Raw genomic sequence first — 24,397 nt, forward strand, 5'->3', positions numbered from 1 at the left:
TTGATGATGATTACAGTTTCCCTAAATAGTCAATTTAAGGGAGCTGGAAAGATGGCTCAGTAGCTAAAAGCACTGGTAGCTCTTTCAGAGGATTTGGGTTCAATTCCAAGCACCCACAGGTTAGCTCATAAATGCCTGTAGCTCTAGCTGCAGGGAGTGAGTCTACCAACACCCTCTTCTGGGCTCTGTTGGCACCAGGCACACATACTTGTAGGCAAAACACCCATACACATAAAATAATGATATATAATTAAAGGTCAGCACGGTGGCTCATTCCTTTAATCCCAGCACTCAGGAGGCAGAGGCATGTAGATTTCTGTGAATTCAAGAACAGCCTGATCTACATAGTGAGTTCCAGGACAGTCAGAGATACATAGTGAGACCCCTTCTCAAAAATAAATAAATAACAATAAAATGTTTAAAAATATAAAGAAAATAATTTAACATAGGCTGAGGTGTAAGTCAGGTTACTGAGAAATCAGTTTCCCTTTTTAGAATCTCTGCTACTTAGATCAAAAGATAAAAGGTCTGGAGAGATAGCAGAATGGTTAGGAGGGGCGGCTAAGTGGCTAAAAGCAGTGCAGCTCCTCCAGAAGACCCAGCTCAGCTCCCAGAACCCATGTAAATAGCTCAAAACTGCCTGCAACTCTAGCTCCAGGGGATCTGATGCCCTCTTCTGGCCTCCACAGACACTGTACTTACACGTACCTGCCCCACCCCACATACACATAATTTAAAAATTTTTATTTATTGTGAGACAAGGTCTCACTATGTACTTTTGGCTGGTCTGGAACTCACAGAGATCCACCTGCCTCTGCCATCTAAGTGTTGGTATATAACTGTGCAACACAGCTCTCAGTCCTAAAACACATATATTTTTTAATTGGACAGTTAGCCAGAGTTGACTATGGTAATCTTAACAGTGCAAAACCACAAAACAAAACAAAAACAACCCATGATTAAAGAAAGGATTAGGTTGTTGTTGCTTAAGTTTTCAGGGCAGGTGAAGTAGCTGAATCTTAGTCTCCTTAAACAAGATAGGCAATTTTCTTGGATGCTTTTTACCTGTTCCCGAAGCCACTGCTCTCGTTCGATTCGCTCCTTTCTCCACCTGGCTTCAGTCTCGTCAAGTTGCTCTTCAACCTGCTCGTCCTCAGAGTCTCTGTGGAACAGATCCATCTGGGAGGTGTCATCTAAAGGAAAGAGGTAATGCTCAGAGCGATCAGACAGACATAAAACAAGCCGATAGCTGCTGTACGCTGGCATAGATGTTACCCAGCCACAAAGAAAATCGATGGTTACAGCTATGGCGACGTTTTCTGTTTGTGTATTTTTTATCTCAGAAAGGGTTGCAAGTAGCCAGGTTGGCACTGAACTTGCTAAGGTACTAGAGTTGATCTTGACTCCTAATTGTACTCCCTCTACTCCCCAAATCCTGGGATTACAGGCATGCCATGCTTGGTTGACTCCTTCCTTCCTTCCTTCCTTCCTTCCTTCCTTCCTTCCTTCCTTCCTTCCTTCCTTCCTCCCTTCCTTCCTTCCTTCCTTCCTCCCTCCCTCCCTCCCTCCCTCCCTCCCTCCCTCCCTATTTTTTTTTTTTTTCCAAGACAGGGTTTTTCTGTGTAGCCCTGACTGTCTTGAAACACTCTGTCCACCAGGTTGGCCTCAAACTCAGAGAGCCGACTACCTCTGGTTCCTGAGCGCTAGGATTAAAGGTATGCACCACCACTGCCTGGTTGGTGCCCAATTGTTCTCTAATGCGGTGCTGGGGCTGGAACTCAGGACCTCCGTGTTCTGGGTAAGCATTCTACCGACTGCGCTATATCTCTAGCTGGTTACTTTTGATTGCCATTTACCAGCCTACAGGAAACAAACATGTACATTGGAACCAACTGTTTTTAAAGGACCACGATACCTATGTGTTTCCATCGGAATTTTCTCGTTCGTCCAGGCCCATCGCTGTGCAGATCTCCGTCAGCAAGGTACCTCTCTTGGTATAGCCGCAGCCGTCGCTTGTCATCATCCAACATGGTTTTCCTGTAACGGTGGAAACAAGGTGCTTAACACGACGACTTTTCCGCCTGACAAAACGCCCGCCGTGAGGTGCCCTAATGCTGAGAAGGGCTCTGGGACACTGACATGTGGATCTTCTTGATCTGACTCTCCAGCTCCTCATCAGAAGGAAGCGCTTCATCGATGACGTCTTCCTCATACTCGTCAATCTCTTCCCCATCATACTCATCTTCGCTTCCCGCATCACTTCCTGACACTTCCGCCTCATCTTCCAGGTATTTCTGTAATCTCCTAGAAAACAGTCGGAAAGATTAGAAATTAGACAATGGATACAGCAAGAAGAGCAGACAGTCACTATGAGTTATTCATGCTCTGATGGATAAGCCCCATGGGGGTGGCCCTCATTAAACCAGATGTGAGCAGAATGGGCTTGGTGGGGTAAGGGGGTGCGGTGATGGCTGTCAGGAGGCAGAGACGGTGAGGAGGTAGAGGAATGAATGTGAGCAGAATGCATTGTATACGTGTATGAAATAGCCAAAGGACTAATAAAAAGAAGAGCAGATTGTATAATCAACAATAGGCTTAAATTTATACATTTTGATAATATCGCAATACTTTCTCGATATTTAAGTGTTGGTCACTTAATTCATACCATGTACTAACAGCTGTACTTTATAGATACAATCACCCTATTATCTAGGAATGAGTAACCCTCACCTCTGCCACTGTATAGTTAAGAAAGAGAATATTTAAGACACAAGGAGACTAAAGCTGTATAACACTAAAGATGCCATTCGTTCTGGAAGGAACTGGAGACGTCTGTACAGAAATCATTTAAGGAGGCTCGGAGAGACCAAGCTGTTACTCAAGGTCCCACAAGCAGGTGGCACTCAGCCTAGCTTGGGCAATCCCACAGACAGAAACTTTTAAAATGTATTTTGTGTGTCTGCACGCAGAGGTCTGGGGACACCTCCTGGGAGTCAATCCTAGAGCCTTCCACCTTGTTGAGACAGGGTTTTTGTTTCAGCTGCTTCACTGTATACCCCAAGCTAGTTGGCCCACAAGCTCCCAGGTCATTCTGACTCTCTTAAAAAAACCAAGTAAGCAAACAAACAAGCCCTTTTAGAATTTGTTGATTGTTTTATATGTGTGAGTGTCTGTCTGTATGTCACAGGCTTGCAGTGCCTTAGAAGACCTTAGGGACCTGGAGTGACAGATGGTTGTGAGTCACCATATGGGTGCTAAGAATTGAACATGGGTCCTCTGGAAAAGCAGCCAGTCCTCTTACCACTGAGGCCCCTCTCCAGTTCCCCATTCTCCTGTCTTTTAGCAGTGGCTGTCTTGCTTGGCTCCTTCCTTGCAATATGTGGGTTCTGGGGATTGAACTCAGGCTTGCACAGCCACCAGTTTCACCCAGAGCCACCTCCCAGTCCCAGAAACAATCTTAGTATCTTCCTACACCTTTGGGAATACCTGTTGGAAGGTTCAAACTAATTTTTGTTTTGTATTTAAGCTCGTCAGTGCTTAGAGAACAGTATAGTACAGTAACATCATAGAGCAGGATTCCTTGTCGATTAAAACTACTATAGTTTGTCTTTTCTATTTCCATTTTTGGTGAGGTGCTGCATTTTGTCTACAGCCTTGCACATGCTGGGCAAGCATCCCACCTCTAAGCTACAGCCCGACTCTTACACTTCGAGACATTTCTAACAAGGGTGACTTTCACGTATCATCTTTCTACTCCAGCATCCAAGTAGCTGGAGTTACAGGCTTGCACCACCAGTCTGGCTTAGCAACCTTCCTAACTTCATTCTCTTTGAGAAGGAGGTAGCTATTGACCTTGGGTTCAAAGTCTTGTTATCTATAGTTATAAGAAGCAGAAATCTGGTGAGTCTGAAAGGTGACTTTTTTTTTTTTTTTTTTTTTTTTTTTTGAGATAGGGTCTGTTTACTTAGCCCTGGCTGTCCTGGAACTCACAGAGATGCTCTTGCCTCTGCCTCCTTTAAAGGTGTGCACCACCTCACCCAGCTTGAAAGATGACGTTTTAACCAAGTATTTGTATTGTCTTTCCCCTCTAAAAATCCTAGGCTTCCTGAGGAATTCCTTCAAGGGCCACTAGCCACCAGATTTCCCAGTCTTATGAGCAATGTTGCTGAGCAGTTCAGCCTTGGCTGCCATTCTTTACTGAATTTGACTCAAAGACCTCTGCAGTTAAATAAGGTTTAACAACCACGGCCTCTCAGGGGAAAAGATCTGTGGATAACCTAAAGCTGTATAAAAAAGTTAAGGCAACAGGTGACAAATTAGAACCCGCTGTATCTTAAGAGAATGGAACAATAGGCTGAAAGATCAGTGTAAATGAATAGAGATCAATATGATGTCCTGGTGTGGGGGCTCTCTTTCCCTCTCGGCCTGCTGGCCATCAGTCTAAGAGGGGAAAGAGGCAGAAGGGGCGATAAGGGCCCATGAGCACAGACAGAGCAAGGTCTCCAGGAGACAGACTTCGGTGAATCAGCTCAACTTTATAACAGAATGTAAGGAATATATAGGATTGGGGAGCCTGGGGACAAACCCTGATTTGCATTAAGTGGCACACTCCAGTAACAAGGCTTAGTATATGGCAGTAGGGTCCTATAGGAGAGCTCCTAGCACAAGTCTTTGCAGGGATCCGTGCCAAGGAGCAAGCTAAAGATGAACCAGACACAGACATCTGGTTTTAGAGACAGCTTTTAGATAAGGTCAGTCCTCCAGGCACAGGGACATCCTTCCGGTAAGGCTAGCTAGAGGGGCTGGAGAGATGGCTCAGAGGTTAAGAGCATTGCCTGCTCTTCCAAAGGTCCTGAGTTCAATTCCCAGCAACCACATGGTGGCTCACAACCATCTGTAATGAGGTCTGGTGCCCTCTTCTGGCCTGCAGGCATACACACAGACAGAATATTGTATACATAATAAAAAAATAAATAAATATATATATATATAAAAAGCTGGCTAGAGAGCAGAAAGCTTCGCTGGGAGGGAGTTTCCATATTGCCGAGCTTAGAGAAAGCTGCCAGGCCATGGCACACTGCAACCTCTACCAGCCAACAAAAAATTCCAACATCCTGGATATGAATCCAAAAATCATGCACATGCTATACATTACCAAATATTTATTAGAATTATGTTTGTGAAAGTTCTTTAAAATCATAAAATACTATAGTGGCACAGCTGGGCACTTGGGAGTCAGAGGCAGCTCGGTCTCTGAGTTTAAGGGCATCCTGGTCTATCTGGTCTATAGAATGAGTTCTAGGATAGCCCAGGCAACATGGAGAAATTATTATTATTATTTTGTTTTTTGTTTTTCGAGACAGGGTTTCTCTGTGGCTTTGGAGCCTGTCCTGGAACTAGCTCTGTAGACCAGGCTGGTCTCGAATCCTCCTGCCTCTGCCTCCCGAGTCCTGGGATTAAAGGCGTGTGCCACCACCGCCCAGAGACATGGAGAAATTCGGTCTCAAAAAAAAAAAACAACACTCTTCACCCCAAAAAACTATGGATATGCAACAAGTAAGAAAAGTCCAGATGTAAAATTAAGCACATAGGGAACTTACTCAAATATTAATTGTGCAAGAACATTTGCAAAAAAAGTTATGAAGAAATTATTATCAACATTTGCATACATTCTGGCCAATCGATATGAATAACTGCCTTACTTTTTCTGTTCCTTCCTCTTCCCGCTCCTTCCCTTCATGTTGATGGTACTGGGGATAAACCCAGTCGTGTGCATATCAGGCAGTGCTCTACTGTTGAGCTGCATTTCCAACCCATCTGGTTGTCCATCTGTAAGTTTGTAGGTACATCCGAGGTGTATGTGGTGTTGGGGATCAAGCTCTGGGCCTCATTCACACAAGGCAAGCACTCTACCAAGTGAGCTATATTCCCAACCCATATATTTTGTTTGTTTGTTTGTTTGTTTGTTTGTTTTTAAGATGGGGTTTCACTGTGTAGCTCTGACTGTCCTGGAACTCCCTCTGTAGATCAGGCTGGCCTACAGAGATCCACCTACCTCTGCCACCTGAGTGTTTGGATTAAAGACATGTGCCACCATGTCTGGCTTTCATACAATTTTTTTGAATACTCTAAAATGTATAACTTTCATGACCAGAGTGACAAATACTTTAAAAATAAAAACTTAAACAGGCCATTTGTGCAAGATGATAATCAAGAAAATGAGGAATGACAGCAATTCACAGGAGCAAAGTTCTGGGCAATGTCAGTCGGGTATAGGAAGCGATTCGGCTCTTGTAATCTTGGATTACATGATAAAAGTACTCATCCAGCCAACAGGCAGACCACACCTGAGCAGAAAGAGGACATCCAGGACATCCAGGACAGAAGCGCAGAAGCAATGCTACTGAGGGTGTCATTAGGTCTGGAGGAATCAAGGTATTTAGTATAGATGTGATTTAAGGACTCAAGAAGTAGCCATGGGAGAATTTTTTTAAAATAAATTTTCAATTTTTTAATGATTTATTTAACTTTATTTTATGTGCATTGGTGTGAAGGTGTCAGATCTCATGGAACTGCATTTTCAGACAGTTGTGAGCTGCCATGTGGGTGCTGGGAATTGAACCCGGGTCCTCTGGAAGAGCAGTCAGTGCTCTTAACCGCTGAGCCATCTCTCCAGCCCCATGGGAGAATTTTTTAAAACTATTATTTTGAGTGCCATGGCACAGGTGTGGAGGTCAGAGGACAACTTTCGGGAGTTGGCTTCCTCCTTTCCCTGTGGGATCTAGAGACTGAACTTAGACAGGGTGTACAGGAAGCACCTTTACCTGCCGAGTCATCCGTTTGCCTAGAGTCCACGAAGGGTTTGTGTAATTTATGTGAACCACAAAAAAGCAGAAACCAAACCAGCAATTTTATATAAAAAGGTAGCAAGCTATACCTCAATTTAGAACTGTCTAGAAGCTGAAGGAATAGACAGAACACCTACATTTGCCTTTTCATCTTCTCAGATTGCTTTAGGAGCTCTTCCTCATCATCCTCCAGGGCCTCATCATCCTGGTCCAGGGCCAGCTCTTCATCACCGGAGTCACTGTGTTCATCCTGCAAAGTTACAATATCACACGCAGAGTTGCACACAATAAAAACATGGATCACAAGAAGTAAATGCTGTCCTGCTGTGAGCATATAAAAAAGTTTGCGTGCTCTTTGTCCTGTTCTTAAATTCATTTATTTTGTAGACAGGGTCTTATTTATATATATAAATATATATATTATTAATATTATATATATATGTAATCCCAAGTGCTGGGATTACAAGCACGTGGTCCTGGGTTTAAGTTCCAGTACCTAGAGACAAAAGCAAAAAGGAACAAGAGGATTTGTGAAGTTCTGTCCCCATCCTCATCTTAGGACATTGCTTCTAGTAAGACACTAAACTCAAATTCTCAAGATCTGATGATGTGAGAATCCAAGGGAAGCAGCGTATGGAGCTTGGCTGTGTTCCCGCCACACTCACTCACCTCATCACTAGCAAATCCATCTTCCTTTGAAACAAGCTGAAAGTCTCCAAATTCCTCCTCTCCACCCTCTTCCTCCCTAGAAGACAAGTCACTGAGTTACTAGAGCAAACTACAAGCAGTGAGCTAAGTGAGGGATTTAAGACATTTAACAATACCAGCAATTTCCTTAAGAAACAGAAAACAAGAGCCGGGCGGTGGTGGCGCATGCCTTTAATCCCAGCACTTGTGAGGCAGAGGCAGGCGGATCTCCGTGAGTTCGAGACCAGCCTGGTCTACAGAGCTAGTTCCAGGACAGGCTCCAAAGCCACAGAGAAACCCTGTCTCGAAAAAAACAAAACAAAACAAAACAAAAAACAAAACAGAAAACAAGATAGTTTGCCTTCTGCAATTACAGCCTCATAGGGCAGAGATAGGGAGGCCCGGGATGGGCTGAATAGAAAGCCCAGTCATAGGCAGGCATAGTGGTACATGCCTTTAATCTCAGCACTTGAGGAGCTCTGTGAGTTTGAGGCTAGCCTGGTCTACAGTGTCAGTTTCAGGATATCCAGAGCTATATAGTGAGACTAGGTCTCAAAAAAAAATACAGTTCATTATTAAGTTATTAAGTATATTCATACTAGTTGGTATGGTGGCACCCATCTTTAATCCCAACATTGGGAAGTCAGAAGCAGGCAGATCTCTGTGCATTTGAGGCTAGCCTGGTCTATACAGTGAATTCCAGGCCAGTCAGGGATAGACAGTGAGCCCCTATCTCAAAACAAAACTAAACAAAAAAAAAGTATGTTGATACTTTTAGCAGTCTCCAAAGTCAAGTGGCTACTAAACACTCTAAATCTGTTAGACATATCTTCATCCTCTCTTCCCAGTCACCATCAAATCTACTTCCTGTCTACATAAAACTGCCTATTCCAAAGATTACAGAAGCGGACTTAGACAGTATCTATCCTTTATGACAAATATTTGCTTCTAGCATAAAACCTTCATGGTTCCTCCATGTTGAGGCATGTGTGTCAGAATTTCCTTCCTGTTGGGCTGGGTGTGGTGGTATACACTTGGAAGAGGAGACAAAAGGATCACCAGTTTTAGGTCAGCCTGAACTAACAGTGAACTCCAGGCCAGAGTAGGGAAAACCTACTCTCAGATGACAAAACCAGGTTTCGTCCTTTTAAAGCCATTTAATGTGTATACACTGTATTTAGCAGATGTGCTGGCTAGTTCTTATGTCAACTTGACACAGCTACAATCGCCAGGGAGGAGGGAGCCTCAAATTAGAAACTGCCTCCATCAGATAGAGCGGTATGCAAACCTGTAGGGCATTTTTAAAATGAATATTCAATGGGGCTCAGGGGTATTGAGAGAGCAGGCTGAGCAAGCCATGGGGAACAAGCCAATAAGAAGCACTCCTCCATGGTCTCTACGTCAGCTCCAGCCTCCAGGTTCCTGCCCTGACTTCCTTGCTGATGAAGAGTGATGTGGAAGTGTAAGCCAAATAAACCCATTCCTCCCCTGTTTGCTCTTTGTCATGGTGTTGTATCACAGGAATCACCTTAACTATGATAGCAGACCACTGCATTCCCTCTTCATTTTGGCTACTATCAAATAATGTTAAACACAAACTATAAAAGTCTGTTTTATTTATTTATTTATTTATGAGAAAGAAGTTCATGTAGCTGAATTTGGCCTTTATACATTTGTTGATTTATTTAATATGTATACATGCACTAGCATGTGCATCTCTAACTGCATGCATGCCATTGCCTGCATATAAAGGTCAGAGGTCAACTTGTGGGAGTCAGTTCTCTCCTTTTACCATGTTAGACATCAGGGATTGAACCCAGGTCTTTAGGCTTCAAGCCAAGTACCATTACCCACTGAGCCATTTACTTGGTCCTAAACTTCTGAGTCTCTTGCCCCTATTTCCTGAATACTGGAATCCAGGCATAAACTATACCAGGCTTTCTGGTTTTGAGGGGTGGGTCTATCCCATGTCACTCACTTGGCCTGGAGCTCTCTACATAGCTGAAGATGCCCTACCCGCTTCAGCATCTGAGTGCTAGAGTCATAGGTGCATACCACATCTGCCCACTTCAGTTTTTGCTTTTAAGTCTGTGTGTCTGTCTCTTTTGAGATAGAATTTCAATATATAGGCTAGGCTGCCTCAGTCTTCCCAGTGCTGATATTATAGGCTATCACATCTACCATTTAGACTTTTTTCTGAACCTAAGTGGAGTTGCTGGATCAGATGTAATTCTATTATCAATTTTGAAAAACCATACTGTTTTTTTCTAGCAGCTCATCAATGGTAAACAGAGATTTTCATTATCTTCACCAATACTTAGTTGTTTATATAAAACTGTAGTCATTCTAATGGATGTGAGGCAATATCTCTGGTTTGCCTTTCCCAAAATTATTTAGTTTATTGCTAAACCCAGGCAATTGGATCCTAGGCTTTTATCTTCCCAAGTTCCCACCAATCTTTGAGACTCACCTGTCTGTTGGGAAAGAGCCTGAGCAAAGAGCAAGTGCCTCTTCCATAGGATCATCCACGCTGCTCTCCTTCTCCTGCTTGCTCAGCTCCAGTGGAGCCATAGAGGAGGCATCTACCTCAACAAGAAAAGCTCAGTGAGAAGGAGATGACACCTTTACTCTCCCTGGCCATCTAAAACCCGGCCAGCTCAATTCAGTTCTTAGGAAAAATGTAGAAAAGTTCACCATCCACTCTTTCACAAATCATCATACTTACTATGTGCCAAGCCCCAGGAACAGCAATGAACAAAACAAACACCCAACTACCTCACAGAGTCTGTGTCCTATTCCAGCATGCAGCGTTTACTGTGTACCAGATGAGGTTTTAGGTATACAGGTTAACTTTAAGTTATATATTATGTGGCTGAAGCTAACATTCCTCAGTTGACACCGTCATTCTAAGAAAGCAGGAGCTGTAAAGCGGAGGAACTAAGGATTCTATTGCATGCCTGTTTTCTGTGCGCTCACCTCGAAGGCAGGGTCACCGTGGGAATCTGGGTACTTTCACTGAATATTTACCTTGAGAAGGAAATTTGCCCGAGCAAAGATTCAGAAGTTCCTCCATGTTTTCCTTTTTGTCAGTTTTCCTAGGTTGACATTTCTCTTCAGACTGAGAAGTAAACTGCCCAGTACACAAATCCAGCAGCTCATCCATGTTGGCATCCATGGCATTCTCATCCATACTGGCCAGTGGCAACTGAGGCTTCAGAGCTTGATATCGATTCCGGTGATTCCTAATGTTTAAAAATCTACAAGCACAATGAAGTGTGAGACATTGCCCTGAGAAGGGACAAAACTACAGGTAAAAGCTGTCTGATTTCTAACACCAAGGTTAGAAGTTGAATACGGCTAGCAAGATGGCTGTGTGGGTAAAGGTGCCTGCTGCCAAGTCTGATGAACTGAGTTCAATCCCCAGGATCCACACGGTGGAAGGAACCAACTCCAGCAAGAGTCCTATGATCCTCTCATGTGTACTATGGTACATGTATGCTCATATGCACACAAGATAAATGAAATGTAACTTTGAAAAAATTATATTAAAAAAACAAAACAAAAAGAAGCTGATGTGAATCATGAATTTCAACTTGATGGGGTTCAGAATCACCATGGAAACAAATCTGTCTTCAAAGGATCATCTAGACTAGGTTAACTGAGGTAGGAAGACCCACCCTAACTGTGGGTGGTACTATTCCATGCACTGGCGTCCTGGGCTGATTGAAAAAGAGAAAAGGAGCTGAAAGCAAGCATTTGTCACTGAAGGCAATGTGCCCCACGCCTTCTGCTCCTGCCGCCATGCCTGACCCATGTAACACATGGTGTCCATTGGAACCATAAGGCGCAATTACCCCTCCCTTCTTCAAGCTGTCTGCCAGGTTTGTCACAGAAATGAGAAAAGTAACCAGCACACTGAGCCTCAATCCAGAAAACAAAATCCAAACGTTAGCCTCATGCTAACCTCAGGAGGGCGGGGAGGCTTTGTCGAAAGGTGAGGCACAAAGGTTGGCTTCTAGGGATAGGCATTCTATCCCAATCCTACCCGACAATCAGAACACAGGGATGGACACATACAAGACCTATGTGTCTGAAACAAAATCAGAGGATTGGAATGTCAGCAAGAGGTTATTTACATTTTATTTTCTGGAGACTTCGTTCAAGCTTGTACAATGTAAAACTAGTGGTCGGCACACCTTCTCTTTCTCAGAAGAGAAAGCACAGATGGAGTGACAGAAGCTCATTTTATTTTTAAACAAAATTAAGCAGCATCCAGCCCCATTCCCACCCACAGAAACACAAAACTACCTACCCATCTGCATCCAACAGTTGGCTCTGAGTGTCATCTTCTAAACAGAACTGGAAGTCTCCTGCCCCTAGGAAAAGTGTCTTAGGCTCTGGGGAGGCGGTGTACAGATCCTGGGAATCCTCTATGGGAAGTGAAGGCTCAGACAGTTTTCCTGAACTCTGGCACCAAAACAAAAACAATAGCAAAACATTTTACAAATGCCATTCAGTGTCATGACAACAACAGAAGTTGCTACTTGCAATATGTCATCTGCTCTCAGGCAACTTCAGTTGAGGAGGACAATGCATGGTCGAAGGAGCCTAAGGAAAAATACCTCTAGGCAAGAAGCACGCTTGCTAATACACGAAGGAGGTGGATTTTACAGCTGAACACACAGAAGCTGAGTACCAAGGTGGTGGGAGTCGGTTGGCTGGGACGCACTTTATTTAGCAATGTGGGAAGTAAAAGGAGGAGGAGATTAGAAAAACTATCACCACCTTACCTTCGAAGCTGAGCTGATCAAACTGGCTCGAAACAGTCCAGGGGAAGGGGACCTGAATCCTCCTGCTGTAGGAAGAAAACTGGTCCCACGGCCTGTTTGTCTGTTGCAAGGCTGATAGGATGGAATTGTGGAGCCAATCAGCTCAAAGCTGCTATTGTGGCTGCTCTCCTTTGTTAGCAGTGAACACAAGTCATCTTCATCTAAAGGAGATTATATAGGAGAAAAATACCTTTTAAAGGTATGATTACAGCAACACGGTGCATTTGTTTAGGAAAAAGAGTTGAGAATCAAACAGGTAAAATTCACCCACAAACCCCTTAAGTTCTAGGCTGCAAATCATTCTGTTAAAGGTAAATTACTTTAATTTATTACAGTAGCATTGCATAATCAGGGCTCATTAACTCTGAGCTATGTGACAGCTAGAAGTTCTCTTCCTTCTCTTCCCCTGCCTAAGGCCTTCATCAATCTTTATTAGTCCATCAAATTACATTCATTTCTTTGATCTATGTATAGAAATATTTCATGTTTCACTCAATCAACAAATCAACATATGTCCAACTCAGGTCCTACCATATGTCCTTGGTCTACTATAAAATGTAACCCAGGGGTTGGAAAGATAGCCATCTTTCCAGTGAAGAGCACTACACTAGTTAAGGGCTCTACAGTTAAGAGCACTGGCTGCTCTTGCAGAAGACCTGGGTTCAGTTCTCAGCACCTACATGGCAGCTCACAACCATCTGTAACTTCATCTCCATGGGACCCGGTACCCTCTCTGACCTCTGGGAGCACCCGTCACACACATTCATGCAGGCAAAACATTAATACTCATAAAGTAAAATATAAGTCAATGTTAAAAAGACAAAAGTAACCCCAAAAATGGGCCATGAAGGACATTCCAGTTCCTGGAAATCCTTGTCACTGCAACATGTATGGATATGTGCTGTCACTCTTGGGAGGCAGAGGCAGGGGGATCCCTGTGAGTTTGAGGCCAGCCTGGTCTACAGAGTGAGTTCCAGGACAGCCAGGGCTATACAGAGAAACCTTGTCTCAAAATAATCCTTAACAACAACAACAACAAAGGAAGTTTCCTGAGATTATGGTCCTTATGTATCAGAACTAAAGAAAAATTATACTTAAGAACCACTACTTACCCAGTTTGTCAGACTGCTTGCCCAAGTGTTCATCAGTTTCTGATTTTTCTTCAGTAGGAAAGTAACTATAAAATAAAATAGTAAACTGTTTGAGTATCTGTTCTTACTTCTTACTCTTTTATAAGAAATTCAGAGTGGGCTGGAGAAACAGTTCCAAGGTTAAGAGTGTGCACTACTCTTTCAGAGGTCCCAAGATCAATTCCCAGAACCCACGTCAGGTAGTTCACAACCACCCGAAACTCCAGCTCCAGAGGATCTAATGGCCTCTTTTGGCTTCCTAAGGCACCTGCGCATACCCACACACAGACACAAACCTTTAAAAATATAAGCCTTTAGAAATCCAAGAGAATTTTGTATTTCCGTAGAATAACTTACCCTGTCTTGGAAGAGCTGTCCTTAAACAGAAGTAAGGTGGAGTCTGAGGAGAGAGGCTTGGGAACAGAGAGATCAACACACTTGCCAATTTCACTACTGCCATCTGTATTTTCTTTGTCTGTCTCCTTTTCATCTTTGGTTTCTGTATCTTCATTACCAAGAAGAAATTCTGTAGTCTATGCCATTTAAGAAAAAAAAAAAAACAACAATAATACAAGTCAAAAAATATAAAAGCAAATCCATTCTTAGCCTGAAATATAGATTCTTTGTTACAGGTCACATCAAGTCCAAAAAGGTGAACTTGAGACAAGTTCAGTCTCAGTGTCGTCAGCAATGTCTCCCCTGACAAACTTTTCACAGTTGTTTTTATTTTTTGATTCTGGGGGGCAGGTACCTTGGTTTTTTTTGAACAGGATCTCACTATGTAGGTCTGACTCCCTGACTAGTCTGAACTCACTCTGTAGATCAGGACAGCCTGGAACTCATAGAAATCCTTCTGCCTCTGCCTCCAGAGTGCTGGGATTAAAGGCGTGTACCATCATGCCTGGCTGAGCTCTTCACCCTCCCCAAACTGCTACAGAATTATGAAGGAAGACTGGATAAGCATCTTTCCAAAGCAGGAAGGGATTTATCAGTCTAGAGGAAGGGTGGCAGCTGATTACACTCAACCAGACTGAGAGGGACTGTCCAGCTCAGCCAGATGTGCTGTCCAGCTCAGCAAGACGCGCTGTCCAGCTCAGCCATATGTGCTATCCAGTCCAGCCACTACCTTCTTGTTCTTTACTCAGGGTTAAATACTAGCCATGCCTTTCAATAGATAAGAGAGTTCTTTCTATAAATAACAGCCATATAACCAATCAGTGACTCCCCTGGTTCAGAAAAGCTATTATGGAACAGGGCCAGAGTCTTGTCTATAAATGCCCTCTTTAACAAGGAGTGAGATTAACTTAGGAAGACCTCTTGCTTGAGAACTTATTCCAGACCTTAGCCTAAATAAAAACAATTGCTTTTCAATATCAAAGAGAAATGTAAAAGTCCTTATTAATAAGTTACTTTTCAATATTAGTCTATGTTAAAATACATAGGTAGAATACAGGTAGAAAAAACACACAGCTGTGAGCTACAAGTATTCAATATTGCCAACAGAACTGTATGCGTTGAGCTTTGAGCACATAAGGTAGATATTCTTTCCTCCTCTCTCCTTCCTTCCTTCCTTCCTTCCTTCCTTCCTTCCTTCCTTCCTTCCTCCCTCCCTCCCTCCCTCCCTCCCTCCCTCCCTCCCTCCCTCCTTCCCTTCCTTCTTTCCTTCCAAGATAGGGTTTCTCTATGTAGTTCTGGCTGTTCTGAAATTTGCTTTGTAGACCAGGCTAGCCTCAAACCCAGAGATTTTTCTGCTTCTGCCTCCTAACTGCCAGGATTAAAGGTGTGTGCCACCATCACAGGCACACGTGACACACATACACCCAGGCAAAATATGCATACACAATAAAAAAAATAACCTTTTTTGGGACTAGAGAGATGGCTCAGCACTTAAGAGCACCTTTTGCCTTCCAGAGAACTGTTTCAGTTCCCAGCACCAGCTAAAACCACTTGTAACTATAGTCCCAGAGGATCTAATATCCTATTCCAGCCTCCACAGGCACTGCAGGTAAAACATCCATACTCATAATAAATAAATCTTCTCCTATTCATCATGACCAAGTAACAAAATTAAATAATTGCCCCAAACCTCCTGAGTGTCTTGATCCTCCTCTTCTACCTCCTCTTCTCCATCTTCTTCAGACTCATCTGTCATTTCTTCTTCTTCCTCTTCCTCTTCAAATCCATCTTCATTATCTAATTGAAATAATGCTTGGCGCTTTTGCCGCTCCTCAAGCCTCCGGAGTTTCATTGCCTCCTGCAATTTAGCTTTTAGTACCTGCAGTTTTTCACCTGAACAACAACAACAACAAAAATTTTAGCATGCTTCAGATATGACTGACTACATAATACAATAAATAAACATGAAATTTATGTAACTCTATTTGTATTCTAGACACCCCAAAGGAAAACCAAAGACCTTACTACTCTAGGCTTTTACTTATTTTTGTTGTTGTTGTTGTTTTGTTTTTCAAGTCAGGGTTTGTGTAGCCTTGGCTGTCCTGGAACTAGCTCTGTAGACCAGGCTAGCCTTGAACTCACAAAAAACAACTAGCTCTGCTTCCAGAGTGCTGGGATTAAAGGCATGTGCCACCACCACCTGACTGGCTTTTACTTATTTTAACATGGGATAATACAGAAGAGAATGTCTGCACCCAGATAATGATAAATAACTGTTTAAAGGATAATGAGGAGGGAATGAGGCTTCAAAAGTCTCCAGCTCAAAGGGACAGGGATGTAGCTCAGCAGAGAAACATTTGACCAGCACCCAGGAGCTCTGGATTTGAGTCTCAGCGCTGGGAAAGTCTCTGGCTCAGAAGCCATGATGGAAAACAGTGACACACTTATTTATAAAAAGACCAGCAATTAAAAAGTAAGCCTGATAAAAGGGATAATTCTCCTGCCTCAGCCTCCCAAACGCTGGGGTGTGCACTTGTGTGCACTACCATGCCTGGCTTCTCTATACATTTTTCTATAGTATTTAATACTTTTTGTAAATAGGTAAGTGCTATTTAGAAAAAAATAAAGCTATCGTGCTCACCCCACATCTCTCATGGTGCCACGGTCTCCAAGGAAAAAGGGTCTGCAACTTTCTGCCATACAGCCTTCAATTATAAAGACAAATACCTGGTTTTGTGTGGCTTGCTTCATCCAGCTTCTCAGCTGCCAATGTCACGGGCACCACATCTGTCTTTAGCTCCTCCTTGCCGTCACTGCCCAAGTCCTTTACTATGATGTTCACATTCACCACCTGACGAGCCCTGGGAGTGGCTGCTGGATTAGCATGCCTCCAGAAACGCTGCTTCAGGGCTTCCAGTTCTTAATGCAAACAGGAACCAGTTTGTCAGTTTGTCCTGCTTATGCTCTTTCCTTGAATGATAAGCATCGAGGAAAATAACAGGGAAACTAAAACCCCCTTGCTACTAAGATCTGCATAAAATTCATACACTATAACCTATACCTGTTCTCGCTGTTTTAAAAACCAAACATTTTAAAGCAAATTTTTATCACACTTACCATAGTGTGTGTTTGTGTGCCATGGCACGTGTGGAGGTCAGAACAGTTATTAGAGTCAGTCCTTTCTTTCCATCTTGTGGGTTCCAGAGATCAAACTCAAGTCAATAGCTTGATGACACGTGCCTTTACTCTTTGCCTCTGCAGCCTCTGTTTCATTTTTAGTATCAAATTAGCCTTAATTTCAGCTATTAAAAAGCTTAATTTGGAGCCAGTTGTTGTGGTACATACCTTTAATTCCAGCACTTGGAATTAAAGAGTCAGGTGTATCTCTGAGTTCAAGGCCATCTTGGTCAACAGGCCAATTTCAGGCCAGCCAGGGCTACATAGTGAGCCTCTGTCTCAAAAAACACGAGTTTAATTTGGGGCTGGAGATGGCTCAGTGGTTAAGAGCACTAGCTGCTCTTGCAGAGTACCTGAGTTTGGTTCCCAGCACCCACATTGTGGCTAACAACTGCCTGTCACTCAAGTTCCAGGGAATCCAATGCCTTCTGACCTCCAAGGGCTTCTGCACACATACAGTGCACATTCATACATTCAGGCACATATACATAAAATGAAACAAATAAACAGTAACTCTTTAAAAAGTGGCAAGATTAGTTTTAAAAATATAAAAATAAAAAGCTTATTTTTTGTTGGATCTTATTAGTATTTTGTTTGTTTTTAGAGACAGGGTCTCATGTTGTCCATGCCTGTCTTGAACTCCTGATCCTGTTGCCTCTGCCATCTAAGTGCTGAGATGGTGTGCACCATCACACCCAGCTGATGATGAACCTTTTAAAAACATATATTTAGCTGGGCGGTGGTGGCGCACGCCTTCAATCCCAGCACTCGGGAGGCAGAGGCAGGCGGATCTCTGTGAGTTCGAGGCCAGCCTGGTCTACAAGAGCTAGTTCCAGGACAGGCTCCAAAAGCTACAGAGAAACCCTGTCTCGAAAAAAAACCAAAAAAACAAAAACAAAAAACATATATTTAAATCCCATGTTAGTAACAATATGGCTAGCGCCTAGATATGTTCTTTACTTTCTCTAAAGGAGGAGACAAAATCTTCTATTGTGCCTTTAACAATTATTAGCAGTAAAAAACCCAACTCTAAAAGATGTTATGTCTACTTACAGAGAAAAGAAGAATGAGAGAAACCCTAAGACTGCTTCCTATTTATAGTGGCTCGGTAACGTTGGAAGCAACAGGTGGTACCAGCAGAAAGGGAACAGAAATAGGCAGATCATTATTGATGCTAATAAAATAAAGCAGTTGAGTAGGAAGGTTTCACTAAGGCCCTAAAATAACAGAGAGGAAGCACCTTCATTCATAACTAGAGAAGGTGACGACGCAAAGCTCTTCGTCTTGGAATCAGGTGAAGCAAACACTTCCTTTGCCCTTCGATACACGGCTCAACTATGCCATCTTCTCCTCCACTCAGTCTTTTCCTAGTCTCTCTCATCTCTCGCCAGGTAGAAAACCTCTGCCCCAGCTCAAGTCTACACCAGTAGCTTCAGTCTACTGTTCTCATTTCCACTAACTAAAGCTAGATACTATTCCCTAGGCCTTCATAAAGAATAGGAATAGTGTATTTCCTTCATGATGAAATTTAAGTCTATATTCATTTTTCTCACGAAAATTAACTCTATGAGATAAAGAAAGTGAGATATTATCATTGTTTTCATTCTTGCTTATACTTTTTGAAATTTATTTAAAATTTTTAAATTGTGTGTGTGTTTATGTGCAAGTGACTACAGGTGCCCCTGGAGGCCCAGGGGCATCAGATCTCCTAGAACTGGCGTTCCAGATGGTTATAAGCTGCCAGACATGGGTGCTGGGACTGAACTTGGATCCTCTGCAAAAGCAGCACATTCTCTTTAACTTCCTTTTCTGTTTCTCAGGTTTTTGAACACAGGGTCTTGGCTAGGTAGCCTTGGCTGGTCTGGTACTTGCTACATAGCCCACGGTGGTCTTGAACTTTCAATAATTCTCCTGCTTTGGCCTTTTAAGTGCTAGGATTACAGGTACATGGTATCATGCCCAGATCCCTAATATTAATCTTTTTTTTTAAATTTATTTATTATGTATATAGTGTTCTTGGCACCAGATCTAATTATAGATGGGTGTGAGCCATCATGTGGTTGCTGGGAATTGAACTCAGGACCTTCAGAACAGCAGTCAGTTCTTTTAACCTCTGAGCCATCTCTCCAGCCCCCTAATATTAATCTTAAGCCCTTTCAAGGCATCAACTATACAAGTGATCAGCTTGAACCTCCTAAAATGAATAATTGAGTCATTTTTTCCTGCTTAAAAAAATAAAATTTTTCGACCAGGCTGGCCTCAAACTAACAGAGATCCACCTGCCTCTACCTCTAGAGTGCTGGGATTAAAGGTGTGGCTCCAAAGCTACAGAGAAACCCTGCCTCAAAAAAACCAAAATAAATAAACTTTTCAATGGTCCTTGATTAGAAAGGCTCAATCACAGCTCTGCCATGCCACAGGATCTAGCTATTGCCAATCCCCTGCAACCATCATACCCACTAGCCGGCACTTCCTGTGACACCACAGGATCTAGGCTGTTGCCAATCCCCTACAACCATCATACCCACTAGCCGGCCCTTCCTGTGACACCACAGGATCTAGGCTGTTGCCAATCCCCTACAACCATCACAACACCAGCCAGCACTCCCTGTGACATCTATTACCTGTGTTTTTCGCAGTTGTCTCTACCAAAAACGCTGTCTTTTCCCTCCCTGCCTTGGTATCTCCTCCTCAGTTTTCAGTACGCTGGTGGGTTTTTTGTTTTATTTCTTCTTTCAGAAAAGTGTCTGAATTTCTAACCCAAGTAAGTGCCATTGCTCTAGGGTTCCTATGCATCTTCTCTAGTGGCATATACTGACCACTTTATTTACCACCCAGTAAGGTAAAGAGTCTGTTTGCCTAAAGCCTATCTCTATTCAATTTTCATTTCCTCGAAAAGAGGGTTTGTGTCTTACTTGTACACATACTACCCAACAAAATGCTAAGTCGAAGTTTACTGCATGAATGTTGATACAAACTTCACGTCCAGAGTAGCATGAAAAAGACTGGTCTGGAGACAGCTTTCATATCAATTACGTAAACTTTTTTCGAGTCAGGGTCTCACGGTGTAGCTCTGATTGTCCTGGAACTCTCTAAGTAGACCAAGCTACTGACCTCAAGCTCAGAGATAAGCCTGCCTCTGCCTCCCAAATGTTGGGACTAAAGACATGTGCTATCATACCCAGCCAGACAAAATGCTGAATTAAAAGAAGGTGTCCATCATGTGGCAGGTATTATGCTAGGTTCTGCGTAAGCTAAATGTTATGCTGGAAAAATTGTACAACTCCTGAGCCTGTTTCTTCATTTTGCAAAATAATCTCCAGGGCTACAAGAATTAAGGAAGATAATAAAGAACATATTAGGATTTAATATAATAGGTTTTACTCCTGTATCTGAGCCCAGGACTACTTAGATAGTGCCTAGTGTAGTTTAGCATGTTCCTCGGTGCGGTGGGCAGCAGCTCCTTCTTGTCCCTCGCTAATGACTGTGCAGTTGTGTTTCATACCAACCCCAGCTAAGATCTCCAGTTCCAGTCAAATGCCCATCTTCTCCCATTTTCTATCATTTCCAAAATGTCCTTCTCAGGCACACTTACAGTGTACACCTGTAACTCTAGTACTTGGGAGGCAGAGGTAGAGGAATGCTGCCAAGTCTAAGGCCAGCTTGATTTACACTGTGAGTTCTAGAATAGCCAAGGTTACACAGTGAGACCCTGACTCAAAACAACACACACACAGACACACACACACACACACACACACACACACACATACACACACACTCCAGAGTACTCTTCTCTCTCCTCTCAAAGCCCATCTACCCAACAAAGTCACCAGGAATATTTTACAACAGACACATTGGCTGACATAGCACCTGCCAATGATAAGCTGCTAACTGAAACAGTCCTTTGTGTGTGTGTGTTTTCAAGACAAGGTTTCTCTGTGTAGCTTTGGAGCCTGTCCTGGAACTTGCTCTGTAGACCAGGCTGGCTTTGAATTCACAGAGATCCTCCTGCCTCTGCCTCCTAAGTGCTGGGATTAAAGATGTGTGCTACCACTGCCTGGCTGAAAGTCCCGATGTAAATAATTTTAGTTATCACTATTTGAATGCTTCTTTACTGTATTCATTTGAATCATTATTTTGATACACCTTCAGTATTCTATCACTCTGGAGCCATACAGTATAGTATATCTTTCTTTTCTTTTTTTCGAAGGTGGGTTAGAGAGAAGCCAGGCTTGATTGAGTGCTGGCACATACCAAATCCCAACACTTGTGAGGCAGAGGCAGGAGGACTGGGAATTCAAGGCTAGCCTGAACTACACAGAGAGATCCTGATTCAACAATAATTAAATATCCTAAACTCAGTTCAACAACTTGTAATATATTCTAAGGATAGGGAGTGACTCACCTAACATGCATGAAGCCCTAAATTTAATCCCTAGCATCCGTGAACCAGGCATGGCCTACAATCCCAACACTCAGAAAGTCAAGGTCACTCATGACTACACAGTGAGTTTGAGACTAGCCAGAGAAACACAAGACACAAGAATGTCTAGAGTCCTGGAACTGCAGTTATGAGTAGTTATGAACCACCAGATGTAGGTGCTGGGAACCAAACTCTCTCTGGTCCTCTGTAGAGCAACAAGTGCTCTTAACCAAGGCCTACAGTGAAAGGACCATTTACCTGGGTGTATGATAGAGTGCCTTGCTTATAAAACAGGACGCCTATGAGGTTACAAGTGACCTTGCTCTGTCAGCTCAGAAAGGGGTAAGGCATCTTATAAATGTAGCAAATAGTTTAGTATCTGCTGAATATGGGGTTTGGGGGAAGAAATTCAGTTTTGCAGACAATATAAGTAGATCAAAGTGTTTCTGGCTGTGAAAAATGAAATGTTTTTATGAATGATTTAATAAGATCTGACACAGGGTCAGAGAAAATTTTAGATGTTCAAATCAGAAACAAATTCCTAAATACCATAACCCAATAGCAATCTGCCTATTCTACATGTTAATTATCACAAGGCTTCCATCTGAAAAAAGCCTTAAAGATCACCCTGACATTCTGTCAGACTCATCTGAATAAGATTCTACTGCAATCCTTGGCTTCTCCCTCGTTCACCATTTTCCACACTAGCACAAGTTGCCAGTATGAACCACAGAGTCTCCCCAGTTTCAAGGGTTACCTCTATTCGTTTCAGGTTCATCAAGTATCACAAAGGAATCTTCATCAGCACCCAGCCGAGGCCGAATGGAGACATCCACTCCCAGTTGTCGAAGTCGGTCCACGGTGAATCTTCTCACCTTTTCAGGGGGTGCCACTGCTGACAATTTAGTCTTTTGTAATGTCTGTTCCTCTTTTGAATCTGTTTCTTCTGTTTTTTTCAGTTTTTCTCCCTCCAGGGCATGAGGGTCAGATGCTGTGAGTTCTCCAACCTGACATTCCTCATTGGCCTTGTTCCTGGAGATGGGGGATTCCTGCTGTGACGCTGATCTGTCCCCAGGAGAAGGTCTGTCTTCAATGTGCTTCTCGGGCTCCTCAATTTCCAGCTCTCCATGTCTTACCAGCTCCTCTGACCGAGCTTCATCTGACCCAGTGGTGATCTCAGCTTCTTCTGAGACCTCAGGTAAGACATTAGTACCCGTTGCGATTTCTGTACCTGGTGTCCGCTCAGTGCCTTTGCTGGGGTCATCAGCGGTCATCTCTGCTGCACCTGCTGTGGCTATGGTTTCCTTGTGATGGCTTGACTGATACTTACACGACCTAGTGTAAGGGGAAATGAGCTGGAATTGAAAATTCTCAAAACTCTCACTGTGAAACAGTCTCATCCCTCAACACAGAATGAATCATTAAAATCAGTTTTAAGGGACTATGGAGTCTGAACTTTTATACCAGATGCTACAAAACTGAATATTCACTTAGACAATAATCACAAGAAAAGCAGGTTCTTACTTCAGCAGGGCCATGGCATTTCCCTGGCAAGTGGGCCGAGGTTTACGTTTGAAGAAATCATGAATGGTTTTATTCTCAGGCATATGATATGGAAGATTAAGTGCAGATTCTAAAAAATTGGAACAAAACAAGGAAATACTCGTGTATATTTTGAAATGCCGCTTCATACTCAGTTAATCAAATAGTGTAACACAAAGTCATCATGAGAAACAAAGCAACCCTGCTTTACAAAGGGCAAGGGCAAACACAGATAATCTCCTTGGAGATCCCTGGCTTTTGTATTTGTTTTGTTACAGGGTCATGCTGTGTAACATGGGCTAGCCTGGAACCTGCCATAGAGTCCATGTTGATCTCAAATTTCCAGTCCTCCCAGCTTCAAACACCATAAGGGCCTTGGACCATAAGACAGGCAAAAGTCAACCAGAATGACTTTAACAAACACATATTCTAAGATTCCACTTCAAACCTATTTAATCAGAATCACTGTGGGGCCTAAAATTTTATAGATTTCAAAACTTCCTACAGGGACCCTGATGTAGTCAGCCCATAGACAACATTTAAAAGCTTCCCCTCTAGGGCTAGAGCACTAACGCTCTCACAGAGGATCCGAGTTCAGTTCCCAGAACCCATGCTGGACCAGCAGTTCACAACTGCCTATAACTGAGCTTCAGGGCTCCGACTTCCCCTGGCCTCTGCGGGCAATTACACTCACATGAATACAACCCACACACATATACATACATATACAAACAGCTTAAAATTTAAAAAATATATCTTAAAAACAAAGTTTCCCCTTAACTCTACCACAGTTCTGCAAATTTTCTTGCTTATATTAATGGTCCATGGGCATTGAAAACAATGGACATTTATCAAACTTAACTCTAGATTTCATATCACAATGTGAATTCATATCAGGAGTATCAGCAAACCAACTCCTCTACATCCACGTTGAGGTGACAAAAACAAACAAACCACAAAACCATGATTCAGCTCAAAGTTCACTGTACTGGTTTGTATTACCTCGGACAAGACGCTGGGTCTCACTGTGTAGCTTTTTTAATGCTTCCTTACTTAACTTTGCTGCCTTTCTTTCCTTTAAAAAAACAAAACAAAAGGTGAAACTACATTAATGGTGTTTTCCAGAAAGATATTTATCTCTGAAGAGTTTTTCTCTCCAAGAAAACAGGAAGAGAAGGAAGAAAGGGCACTAATAAACTCAGTACAAGAATAAAATGTATTTATTAGCAAATCTCAGAAAACAAATTTAGCCTAATGAATTTCTGCTCCTTCCATGTACAAAAAAAAATCTTGGAGGACGGAGAGATGACTCAGTGGGTAGGAGCACTTGCTGCTCTTGCAGAGGACCCATGTGGTAGCTCC

At 42.8% G+C, this 24,397-nt stretch overlaps 1 protein-coding gene across 2 annotated transcripts in view; it reads right to left on the minus strand.

Moving 5' to 3' along the window:
- The window catches only part of Clspn (claspin), a 35,263-nt gene that overhangs the window by 3,881 nt on the left and 6,985 nt on the right, over positions 1-24,397 (minus strand). For both annotated transcript variants that reach the window (XM_050155863.1, XM_050155855.1), the window contains exons 6-21: positions 24,038-24,110; positions 23,018-23,126; positions 22,251-22,828; positions 16,618-16,809; positions 15,581-15,783; positions 13,852-14,027; positions 13,477-13,541; positions 12,326-12,525; positions 11,848-12,002; positions 10,563-10,792; positions 10,006-10,117; positions 7,518-7,593; positions 6,986-7,098; positions 2,140-2,304; positions 1,916-2,037; positions 1,066-1,193 (exon numbers count right to left, since the gene is read on the minus strand). In XM_050155863.1, the coding sequence (XP_050011820.1) occupies positions 1,066-1,193; positions 1,916-2,037; positions 2,140-2,304; positions 6,986-7,098; positions 7,518-7,593; positions 10,006-10,117; positions 10,563-10,792; positions 11,848-12,002; positions 12,326-12,525; positions 13,477-13,541; positions 13,852-14,027; positions 15,581-15,783; positions 16,618-16,809; positions 22,251-22,828; positions 23,018-23,126; positions 24,038-24,110 (2,697 nt within the window). The remainder of the gene's footprint in view (positions 1-1,065; positions 1,194-1,915; positions 2,038-2,139; positions 2,305-6,985; positions 7,099-7,517; positions 7,594-10,005; positions 10,118-10,562; positions 10,793-11,847; positions 12,003-12,325; positions 12,526-13,476; positions 13,542-13,851; positions 14,028-15,580; positions 15,784-16,617; positions 16,810-22,250; positions 22,829-23,017; positions 23,127-24,037; positions 24,111-24,397) is intronic.

Source organism: Alexandromys fortis, unplaced genomic scaffold (assembly GCF_014885135.2).
Source record: "Alexandromys fortis isolate MF-2015 unplaced genomic scaffold, M_Fortis_MF-2015_v1.1 scaffold_26, whole genome shotgun sequence".
NCBI classification, from domain to species: domain Eukaryota; kingdom Metazoa; phylum Chordata; class Mammalia; order Rodentia; family Cricetidae; genus Alexandromys; species Alexandromys fortis.